At 48.6% G+C, this 11960-nt stretch overlaps 4 protein-coding genes across 4 annotated transcripts; 1 reads left to right on the forward strand and 3 right to left on the reverse strand.

Annotated features, from left to right (window-relative positions):
- Window positions 1–422: 422 nt before the first annotated feature.
- On the forward strand, window positions 423–3407 carry PtrM4_079400 (uncharacterized protein; the record flags this gene model as incomplete). The annotated part of the gene is made up of 1 exon (XM_066106379.1): window positions 423–3407. The coding sequence occupies one exon, from the start codon at window positions 423–425 to the stop codon at window positions 3405–3407; it is 2985 nt and encodes a 994-aa protein (XP_065963317.1).
- A 1491-nt stretch (window positions 3408–4898) lies between these two features.
- Window positions 4899–6629, reverse strand: PtrM4_079410 (ProP, Permease major facilitator superfamily; the record flags this gene model as incomplete). Its single annotated transcript, XM_001940828.1, has 1 exon — window positions 4899–6629. One exon carries the CDS (start codon window positions 6627–6629, stop codon window positions 4899–4901), a length of 1731 nt encoding a protein of 576 aa, XP_001940863.1.
- A 774-nt stretch (window positions 6630–7403) lies between these two features.
- On the reverse strand, window positions 7404–8492 carry PtrM4_079420 (uncharacterized protein; the record flags this gene model as incomplete). Its single annotated transcript, XM_001940829.2, has 1 exon — window positions 7404–8492. The coding sequence occupies one exon, from the start codon at window positions 8490–8492 to the stop codon at window positions 7404–7406; it is 1089 nt and encodes a 362-aa protein (XP_001940864.1).
- A 1826-nt stretch (window positions 8493–10318) lies between these two features.
- Window positions 10319–11733, reverse strand: PtrM4_079430 (DIT1, Pyoverdine-dityrosine biosynthesis protein; the record flags this gene model as incomplete). Its single annotated transcript, XM_066106380.1, has 3 exons — window positions 10319–10747; window positions 10800–11185; window positions 11241–11733. The coding sequence occupies 3 exons, from the start codon at window positions 11731–11733 to the stop codon at window positions 10319–10321; spliced, it is 1308 nt and encodes a 435-aa protein (XP_065963318.1).
- Window positions 11734–11960: the final 227 nt, after the last annotated feature.

The raw sequence follows: 11960 nt of genomic DNA on the forward strand, positions 1-11960 counted from the left end.
TTGATTCAGGAGCGACGTGCCACATCACAAACAATCCAGATCGGATATACAACTACCGCCCGTCATCATTAGGAGACTACATATGGGCTGGTAGTATAAAGATTTGGATACGGGGATACGGGACCACAGACATCACGCTGCAACATCAGCATAGGACAACAAAGCTAGTGCTGCGAGATGTGGCAATCTGCCCAGAGATCGTATGCAATCTAGTGTCCTTCCGACTGCTACGGCAGAGAGGAATCTGGTGGGATACCAAATCAAACCCAACCAACCTACGAGGACCAGACGATCAAGTTATTGGCAACCTCTTAGAAAATTTTGGCCAGTGGGTATTAGAGTACAATCCTCTAGCCCAGGCATTTGTCCACACAAAAGCCATCACAGCACGCACGCAGCGAGGACCAAAGAAGGCCTCAGCGATGCTGTGGCACAAGAGACTCGGCCACCCGGGACCAGCAGCAATCGAGCATCTCGTGCAGCAGTCTGAGGGGGTGCGAGTTCAAGGGGTGACGACAGTACAATGCGACTCCTGCGGAAGAGCCAAGTCCAAGAGACAGATACGACGCCTACCGCGAACAAACGACGAAGGCCCAGGAGAGCGACTTGCTATCGACTTCCATACATACGAAGTCCAGGCGATCACAAAAGAGAAGAGCCAAATGCTCATTACCGATCGTTTCTCAGGCCTCCAATGGGACTTATACTTTACCGACAACCGGACAGCCAAGTCTATTATCCGGCTGCTCACAACTTTCTTCTCATTTATGAAGAACCATTACAATATATCCGTTAAGACCATAGAGTCTGACAACGAGATCACAACTGTTAAGCCAGATGTCGAGCGATGGCTGGCAACACAGGGCATCAGAGTCGAGCCCTCAGCCCCAGACACACAGGCACAAAACGGTGGAGCCGAGCGCTCAGGGGGTGTGAACAAGGAGAAGGCACGCGCAATGCGACTTGACGCCAATCTCTCTTGGGAATTGTGGCCAGAAATCACTCGAGCCGCAGTCTATCTCTACAACAGAACCCCAAACTACAACAATCACTGGAAGACACCATACGAAGTCTTCTTCACACGAGTAGCTTTTAGCAACGGAATAGTCACATCTCTCCGAAAACCAAACCTCACTCATCTTAAGGCATATGGCTGCAAAGCTTTCGCCATGACAGACGACACCCACAGAGGGAAGTCGCGCCTACAACGCCTCGACCCAAAGGCATGGATCGGATACCTAGTCGGATACCGGTCATCAAACATCTACCGAATCTGGATACCGTCACTCGCCAAAGTGATAAGCACTAGAGACGTTGTCTTCGACGAACAGTCAATCTTCGATGGCAAAACCGAAGACCTAATGGACAACCTCATGCACAATACGCTAGAAGAAATTGCGACACACGTGAGGACCATTGAGCTGCCAACACCAGCGCAGCAACCAGAGACGGAGTCTTTCTATGAGGACAGTCCACCGGAGGAGTCACTCGCTCAGGACAGCGAGGGCGACCAGCCAGGATACTATCAAGGGAGAAAAATCCGGGACAGCTACCCGACACCTCCGGCGACACCGCCACCCGCAGCGTTGCTCGCGCGGCTAATGGCAGGAGCATCGCTAGATGAGAAGGATCGACAAGGAACCCCTAAGACTGCCCCATGGGCAGCAGCGTTCATGGCGGGTACCCAGGCCGGAAAGGTTGGAGAATACAGAGGAGTAGCTATGGACAAGGCTGCGATTGTGAGAATGCTCGCCAAAGGCTTGAAGCCCCATCGCAGTCAGCTACCACCTCTGCCAACATGCCGAACTAAGCTTGAGGACCACCCAATGGGAGAACTATTCAAAGAAGCAGAACAGTCCCATCTGGCAAGCCACCATCAAATGAACTCATGGACAGAGATCCCTATAAAGAAAATCAAGCAAACAGGACAACAAATCCTGGACTGCATGTGGGTATACACCTACAAACTTGACAAGCATCACCGACTACTCAAGTGCAAGGCACGACTAGTCGTCCGCGGTGATCAGCAGCGAAACATCACATCGCAAGACACCTACGCGGCAACACTCGCAAGCCGGTCGTTCCGAATGCTAACCGCAATTGCGGCAAAGTACGACCTAGAGCTCAAACAGTACGACGTGGCAAACGCCTTCGTGCATGCGACAATAGACCGAGAAGTATTCATGAGAATGCCACGCGGCCATCAGAAGCCAGGTACTATACTCAAGCTTAACAAGGCATTGTATGGACTGCGCATATCCCCGCTCCTCTGGCAGAAAGAGTTCACAAGCACTCTCAAAGAACTCGGTTTCCAAGAAGTACCGCACGAGCCCTGCTGTCTCATCAAAGGCGGCATCATTATCTTCTTCTACGTGGACGACATCATACTAGCATACCACAAAGACATGGAGCAATCCGCCCAGCAGGCAATTGCCCGCCTACAGGAGAAGTACCTCTTCACAGGAGGAAATGACCTACAATGGTTCCTCGGCGTCGAGATCATCAGAGATCGCAAATCAAGGACGATCCAACTGTCGCAGGCGGCCTACGCAGACAAGATCAGTAGACTGGCCGACCGTACCGACATTAGACACGACACGCCGATGGCGACTGCCGAGCTACTCCCTAGAGATGGGCTCGCCTGCCCATCAGAGATCAACAAATACCAGCGCAAGATAGGCTCACTCCTCTTCGCAGCTGTAACTACCAGACCAGACATCGCCTTTGCGACGTCGCGGCTCGCCCGCTTTCTCTCCAATCCAGGACTAGAGCACCACAACGCTGCCGACCGTGTTCTTCTATATCTACTAGCGACAAAACACCTCGCGCTACAACTTGGAGGAGGCACTGGACTGCAGATAGCCAGCGACGCCTCCTTTGCCGACAATACCCTAGACAGGAAGAGCTCACAAGGCTACGCGATTAAGCTCTTTAATGGACTCATCGCATGGAAAGCAAACAAACAAGACACTGTTACAACATCAACGACAGAAGCCGAGCTTCTCGCCCTGTCTCAAGTGGCTAAGGAAGCTCTATTCCTGTCCCGTCTCCTCAAGGAGCTGAACATCCAGCTTGACACCCCTAGTATCACTATTCAATGCGACAACAAACAGACTATTCGCCTAGTCACCGAGGAGGTCTCAAAGCTTCAAACCAAACTCAGACATGTCGACATACACAATCACTGGATCAGACAGGAGGTGTCGACAGGCCGGATCTCCGTAGAGTACATACCTACCGCGGATATGATCGCCGACGGTCTCACCAAATCATTGCCACCAAACAAATGGCCAGAATTCCTAGAACAACTAGGACTAGTCCCCGCTAAGGAAATCCTGGCGAGAAACTCGGCACCGCTCGAAGAAATTCAAGAGAAACTTGAAAATCTCGTGGTAAGCCTTGAGTAGGACTAAGTGCCCAGCTTGCAAGCGTCAAGAGCGTCCAAGCTGAAGGGGTGTGTCAGATAATAGCACTGTTGAAGATGAGAGCGTACAGACGCTGGGTTAGACTAGCGCGACCCGGCATCTGAGAGAGCCAATCGGATCACAGGAAGGCTTGGCACCCCCCAGGTGTGCCCACAACCGTAGACAGAACCAACAAACAATCAACAATCAATATCATCACCATTATTACCTATTTCATCAGTATTCCAGATGAGAGTGAATATCTGACAACGTGCGACCTAACATCTAGATCTTGCAAAGCGACTTATAGCTAGTGTTACGGATCCATAGACTCGCTCGGCCCATGGCCCCCATATCGATAAGATCCTTATCTTATCGGACTAGCGCCTTGGCGCCCACAGCATAAGTTCGGGCTCACAACGTAGATAGCTCGATAGCTTGTATCTTGTCAAATCCAATCTTTCTTGATCGATCCCTCACAGCTAGCTAGCAAAGTAGTCTTCTTAAACTTTTGTTCTAGAAGGTCAAGGCACTACTGTATTACATAGGAACCGTAGACAATAGAAAGCGTGGGATAGACAAGTATGCCGCCAGGCTAGCTCGCGTACAACACCGCGTTTCGTTATACACAGTAACAAGTCGAAAGACTATCTAGCACCTAGAATGTGTGCTATAACAAGATCACAGTTAGTAATCGCACGCGCCATGTTCAACCAACTACCGTTTCCCGAAAGCGACTGCAGCAAACAAACCGTAAGCAGTAACTTAATATTTCGCAGATCAGACAGGTGAACTTGTTCTCAAGATCCTATGGTCGTATGTGATAGATATAATCCATAGCATATGTTATATTCACGAGTCAATACGCTTACTACCAGAGTCAATTCGTGCCTCTTCACTCATAGCTATTGACGTCCTTTACCACAGCCTACGGATACTACACTCCGTTGCCTACCAGCTATCTCATATAGGGAATCTTATGGCCATGTCATATAATTAACTTGAGTGAAAGGAAGTAGAAGATTGAGAGCGCCGCTTCACAGCGAACCATTTCTGTGCCTGGCTAGCAGCGGCAATCGACTAGCTTAATACTCCTTCTGTCGGATTATAAGTATCGACAATATCTCAGTTACGCGATCAGGCGCACTAACCTCAGTCACGCGAACGAGCGCACTGATCGCAGCGTCCGAGCAGCGCTCAGATCAGAACCCCTGAGCCCTCCCTTCTGTAGTTCTCCTCCTTTGTACATCAATTAATCAGAACAATCACTACATAGAATGCATTCCTAGTTATCGTTATTTTCCTTTACGCACTTAGTGCAAAGCCAACCAACACCTTCTCTCTTTTAATTAAACTTGGCCATGCGCAGTTCACTGTGGATAAGATAGGGCGTGACAGAGTAAGAAATTTGACATGGTGATAAGTGTTGCTACTATGTCTATCCAAGGCGAGCGCTGACGCCAACATCTCTCAAACTTACCTCGTGTTGCTGTATTACCATATGTTACCCTTAGTTTGCTTTATGTCTTTGACGTTGATGTTCCGCCACATCAGCACCCCAACGGCACCAATGACCCACACACCAGTGCTCGCAGCGAGAAGCCTCAGTAGAGCATCTGCATATGCATGCTGAATGGCTAGGCGCGTAGGGGAGCCCATTGGGTACGATAGCTGAGTCGAAATGTCGCCGTAGATCATGAGGAAATTTGGTAACTCCTCGGGAGGCAGGTACTCCATTAGCTTCTTTGGTAGAATATCCTGCCAAATGGCCGACGCAATGGTGAGACCGATAGCGCCCCCGGTATTGGCGAAGATTCCAAGGACAGCAAGGCAGACCGCAACATGTTCATGAGATACCGTAGCAAGAATGGCAATCTCGTCACAGATGACTATGACACCCTGGGCAATGGCGATAAAGATTTGGCACACGAGAATGTAGCCAACATTTTCATCGGCAGAGCGAAAGTGCATCAGTAGACTCTGGCCGATTATGCTCATTGGAATGCCGACAAACGTAGCGACGTACTTGAAGCGTCCGGTCTGATGGATAAGATAGCCCACCGATACTGCAACCAGTACGCCGATAACGGTATAGGATTGACTGACATAGCTTGCGTTTTGGATACTGAGGCCCTTTACCACCTGGAGGAACGACCCAAAATAGCTGCTCCACAGCATATAGCTCATGAACAATCCAGCGGAGAGAAGACACGCCCCAAAGACGGTTCTATCCAAGAGAAGGTGGTACGGGATGAAGGTGATGGGCGCGAAGAACCTCTCCCATGCAACGAAAGCAAGGGTCAAGGTACTACCCACTACCAGCATACTGATGACTAGTGGCGAGGACCAGCCTTTTCCCTGCATGCTGTAGAGATTGAAAGGAAGGAGGAATAGCGCAACGCCGGCAGATATGAGAAGAAGCCCAACTGCATCGAATTGGCGACAATAATAGATAATGGATTGTGTAGTATTGTGATTGCTTTCCCGCTTTGGAACCAAGCCCAGGCGCTTAGCCTTCATGTAGTTGTTTATCAAGAGTCCGAACAGCGGTAGAGTGACGAGTGGAATGAGGATGCTGAACATTCCGAAGCACCAACGCCAGCCTGGTCCATCTAGAAAGCCTTGAGAGACAGGACCACCAAGCCAGCAGGTAACGAGGCTTGTAGAGTTGATAAGCGCCTGCATGAGGCCCCGGTTGCTTAGCTTGGTCGTGTCTGCGATGAAGACAGAAATGACGTACTGGACGCCATTGTTACCAACGGTGTGGAAGATCATGGCAGCTGCATATGCCTCGACACCGTTACAAGCAGCCATCATGATCAACCCCATTGTACCAAGACAGACACAGAATATGAATCCTTGTGGCCGACCGAAAACATCGAGGATCTTAGCTATGGTGAGATTGGTCACTCCGCCGATAACGCTGCTCAGAATACCGACAGTGGGCGTAAGCGAATGTAGAGCGAAGGCCGAAGTAACATAGGGCGAGAGAGCGCCAGTGACCCCACTGAGCGTCGTTTCGACAAAGAATATGATCCACAAAATTGCATAAGCTACGACAAGGGAGTTTCTTGTCCATGCCATGGCGGTCGCCTGGATGTCCTGAACTCCGGCTTGTGCATCGGCATCAGGAAGCTTATCACCATTGGGCGTTTCGGTCGAATGCACAGGTTGGGCAACATCGATATCTGTTTCTGCCTTGCTCTCAAACGTGTCGATAGCCATAATAATGACTGGTGATAAGAGAGGATCGAGTTTTGGAGAGCGAAGGATAGATATCTGGGCGTGAAAGAAATCACAGAAGTTTCGAGATGTGAAGGGGAAGGCATGACTGCGCGTTCTGCGAACCTAAATGGATTCCGACCTCAGCGAACTCTATGTTGCTATCTAGTTAGACAACCTGTAGATGGTGGCAGATTTAACTGGTCAGGAATGTAGTATCTGTGTTGGTGTCGATATGGGGCAATGGGTCTAGTAAGACGGAGAGCATGTTTGCGATAGTTGTGGCGCCTGCAGCAACAAGGGTCTGCATCTAACGCTGTGTGGGTTCCCGCATCCCACACCACTACTTTAGAACTTATTAAGAGTTATCCGTTCACTCCAACGTTACCTGCGGCGCACCACCTCGCATCTCGGCGCTTGCTGTTGAGCAGCTATAGACATTGTTACTCTTTTCCATCGCCTAGACTTCAGCACCTGACACTATCTATGATAGGCACTGGAAGTACGATTGGGAAAATCCCTGCAGGGAACTGCATGGGGCGATATCTGAGCTAGGCATGTACAGTGGTCAGGAGATTGAGGCGTGGAATGATACATGCCATCGCATATTGTTGGAGTGGGTGAACCGTACGCATAGGGAAGAAGTTGAGGATTGACTGAGGTTGTATTGTACAAGCTATGGAAAGTTTATGTAGGTGAGTGACCATAAACAGCGCTAGTCTCAGATAGGCATCGTCCCATCACCAAACCGTGACACACCCCCCAGTTGTCACCAAGTCAGTGAGTTGGTGATAACTGACCTGTATCCAGCAGATGAACCACGAATGATGTACCACCACTAGGTGGTTGGCCGTCATCTACCTGAATCTTGTCTCTATACTGTTGACGTGAAGCCCATTCATTTAGGGCGTCCTTTATTTGCTTCGAAATCTTAGGATCCTTTTGAGCTTGTTCAACCTTGCGGACTCCAATAGGTGCTGGTGTCCAGTCTTTTGGTCGACCTGGGTGAAGTGGATTGAGTATCCAGCAGTCGGGTAAAGCGTGTGACAACCCACAAACACAAGGTAGGTTTGCAATCCCAAGCTTAGCAGCTGAGGTAGATAGCACACTTGACTCAGTGGCAGTGGTCTGGGCAGCTCGGCGGATGTACTTCGTCATCTTTTCGACGTAGGCGGGCAAGCTGAGTAGATTTGTACCGTTTATCTCGTGTTCGTATATCTGATCGAGGCAGGTAGTAGCGTAGTTTGGATAGTGAGCTTGGCAGGCAATCAAGAAATCCTCCTGAGGCCTGTAGCTAGTTGTCTCTGGTAGGTTGATCGATTGGCATTGAGAAGTGATGTGTATCCAGTCAGCCATCCATTCATCGAGTTTCTTTAGGTTGCGTGGAGCGGTCTTCAGATTGGTGTATCTTGCTATTAAGTCGCGACTCCGATCGGCTGTAGAAGGACAGAATTGCTTCTTGAGAGCGACAAGTCGATCGTACACAGTAGGGAGATCCTGTATTAGGTAGAGATGACGCGTGGCGATAGACCTAGTGATCTCTGTATTTAGCTGCACCAGAGCTCTCTCTTGTTTCTGCAGCGTGATCTCGTCGAGTCTCCATTGTTCAACCTCCCATCGGTAGGAATCACGATCCTCAGTGGATAGATCAGAGAGCTTAGAAGCTCTAGCCTTATAGTCGGTGAGCTGAGGCTTAGGATTGGCAGCCTCTAGGTCAGGCAGGCTCTCCTTTGGTGTATCTGGATTGACGTATTGCCAGATCTTGTGATCCTTCGCGAAGTCTCTGCAGAGAAAGATCCAGTTGAACCAGTCATCTGGTGTATTAAGGATAACAGTAACTCGAGTTACTGCTGATCCTGTAGCCATTGTGTGCGTAGAACAGACGTAGCAATCGTGCGTTATAGTGGACGCGGGGTAATCGAGCGCTGTGGTGGACGCGGGTAATCGTGCGGCTATGAGGGGCCTAGTAATCGTGCGCTATGAGGGACGCGGTAATCGTGCGGCTATGAGGGGCCTAGTAATCGTGCGCTATGAGGGACGCGGTAATCGTGCGGCTATGAGGGGCCTAGTAATCGTGCGCTATGAGGGACGCGGTAATCGTGCGGCTATGAGGGGCCTAGTAATCGTGCGCTATGAGGGACGCGGTAATCGGGAAATGAGTACAATCAGGATGCAGCCGGGCTCATAACTGTTGGAGTGGGTGAACCGTACGCATAGGGAAGAAGTTGAGGATTGACTGAGGTTGTATTGTACAAGCTATGGAAAGTTTATGTAGGTGAGTGACCATAAACAGCGCTAGTCTCAGATAGGCATCGTCCCATCACCAAACCGTGACACATATTAACCATGAAAAAAAAATCGTGTTCAAAAAAACGTATTATTAGCCGTATCAAGCAAATGTTTTGTATTCTAGGCGACAAATACAACCTTATTCCCAACTGACAGCCACGTCCGCTAACTCCGCATATCTTATGAACTCTTCATTACACGCAAACAATTCTCGCTCTGAAAACATGCTTGGTACTAACTCAACTCCCCTATTTTCTTCATTAGGTACGTAACTAGAAATCAAAATTCCTTATTGCCTCGCCCTAGTTGTGGTGACATCATCTCCAGTGATAACCTATCATCAAACAAGGAGTCAGCGAAATTGATTTTGCTATTCTAGAAGTTTATAATGTTCAAAATCATTGCGTGCATGTGGTCGAGACCTGTAAGAACGTTTGTAATAATACCCGCAATCTGTTATCAAGGCGCTCAAAATATGGTAGCGACACTGGTACCATGGTACAGTCGACCCGAGGCACCTCCCCAAAACTACCGCATCCAAAAGTCCTCAAATGATTACATCGACGCAGCAAATTTGCGATCGAAGAGAACCCCTAGCCAACCTGTCATCAAGAGCTGAACGAAAAGGCCTCTGTGAAATCCGTTGAAGTTAGGAGACAATTACACTACACACAGTAAAAGGTGAGTAAATTCTATTACTTTACTTCTTATCAGATGTCTATTCTAGCATGTCGTGTTCACTATCCACATAAGGAAGAGGGCGAGCAGCATCTGTAGTTTACATAAGTTAACGTGACCATAGGATAGGTTTAGGTAACCTGTGGAGACTATTGTATGTAGGCAGCATTTATTGAAAGCCTATCCGAATCTCTTCCTGTAAGAGAATAGCCTAGTAAATTATGCGTCAAGCAGACCCTCAAGAGTTAGTAGTTCCAGTCGTTTTATTAGCTACTACTGTAAAACATCTTTTACTATCAGAGACATAGGAACATCGCTCACCTTTGCGCATGTGTGGCATTTGGTCGCTGTTAGTACAGAAACAGATCACTTGACACTCTTTTCAGGGGATAGATAAAGTGTCGCATAGCCCGCCTTCACGTAAGCATAGATTGTTAGGATGTGTCGCAAATCGTGAGGGCCGATATAGCCCAAAAGCTATAGTTATAGGTTCCTAACTTCGACCAGATTATACAAGCACCAAGCTGTTTTGTGGCCTCTACGAAACATCGAGAGATGACGGCTGAGGAATGAGCACATTATCAGATACCTTTGTTGATGAGAAGACAACTTGATTTGGCTTGGCATCTGCCAGTCTATCCATGATCTGGGGGGATGAGCCTGCGACCGTATCCCGGCTCGATGGCAACGCTTGGGTGTGGTACTCCAATATCTCCAACGGCACTTCATGATCTAGATGAGCCATCAGACGTAGGTTCGGAGGCCTTGATGGGGGTTGTGCGCCCGCTACCTGCTGATGTCATACTGGGCGATGAATGTCCACTTAGCCTGCCGTCGAATCGCTTGTGGGTATGCAAATAATCGGCAGTTTGTTTGCAGATGCTGAAATTGCCTGTAATGTCGAACTTTTCCTTGAAGTAGCTTGGCCGACCTTCTTCGTACACAACCTCTAAACGAGGATCCTTCTGAAACTCGCCCATAGGTGCGCTCACCCATTGACCATCGGCAAGTTGGGCGACACTACAATGCCATGGTGTAGTGTAGCCTGTGTTGGTGTTCAGGAGGCTAAACGAAACCTTGTGTTCTCCGATGGATTCGTGTATGGACAGTCTTAGATGGTTTGGAAACGCATCTTTAATCGCACCAGCAAATGCCTGTCTCACTAGTCAGTTCTTTGAGAGTCCAAATTGTAGTCATCTGACTTACATATCCTCTGATCAGCATTTCCTTTGCAACATACTTCACATCCCTCTTATACTGGTTGCTGCCGCGATCCTCACCGAGCGCGAAAATGTATTTCAGGTCTGACTCAAGGAACTTCCGGTAGCCGAGATAGGTCAGCATTGTATCCGGGTTGCTTTTGATTTCTTGATCGATGTTCATATTAGGCTTTCCATACTTGTTGAGAAGTAGGCGCCTAAAGTTCGTACAGTTGGCAACATAGGTGATCTCCCGTAACTTGTCAGGCAGCGGAAAGTCGAGCAGGTCTTGCATACGAGCAAAGCCAAGGTGGTTGAACTTTTTGTCTGCAGCCATTCTTCGTAAAGCCTCGCCGTATCTCCAAGTCTCGCAATCTGATATTGATAGTAGGTCTTTATAATCATGTCAATGCTGTAAATGGTAAGAAATCAAGTATCCGGGACGTACCATTGTATGTGATACCGTCAGAGATAATGGTGACCTTTGCACCTGGTTTATATATCTGTTCTATTCTCGCGCACATGGAGTTTAGTCGCTCGAGTGCCAGTTCTTCGGCTTTGTCTGGGAGGGGACCAAGTACTTTGTAGACCTTGTTGGCTGACTTGAATGGGAACGCCGGCAAACAAGTCTCCACTCGCTTTCCTGCCAAGACAAACTGATCGATGATAGATAGGAACTTTGCTGTTCCCGCTGCCATTCGATATTCCGAATCGTCAAATTTGTTGAGAGCATACTCAAAGATGATATCGAGAATTTGTGAGGAGATGTTGACTTGGAGCGGACTATTGGGAAGCACGTTTTGATCATCCATACTCGTGCAGATATAATCAGACAAGGTGTTGTTCATTACAGTTATTTTCGATGTATTATGTGAGAGATTCAGAGTTCCTTTGCTGGGAATAGTGATCGAGTCGCGTTCGCTGCTTTCGAAAGTGTGCATTTCGTATTTAGCTAGCGAAAAGTATCGTCTTTGAACTAGGAGGAAGCTCGATTATTATCCAAGGGTAGCGAGAACCGTACTTAAAAGACGCCGCGAGCTGAAAATCTAATTCGCCTGGTCAAAGGTATCCATAGAACCGCGTATTCGCTGAGAAGGCAAACCTGAGTTACGACAATAATGCCAGGACGTAGTTGAGACAAGCCATCAACGAGGCGCTGACAGATCAC

The sequence above is a fragment of the Pyrenophora tritici-repentis genome, chromosome 3, assembly GCF_003171515.1.
Source record: "Pyrenophora tritici-repentis strain M4 chromosome 3, whole genome shotgun sequence".
In the NCBI taxonomy this organism is placed as follows: Eukaryota; Fungi; Ascomycota; class Dothideomycetes; order Pleosporales; family Pleosporaceae; genus Pyrenophora; species Pyrenophora tritici-repentis.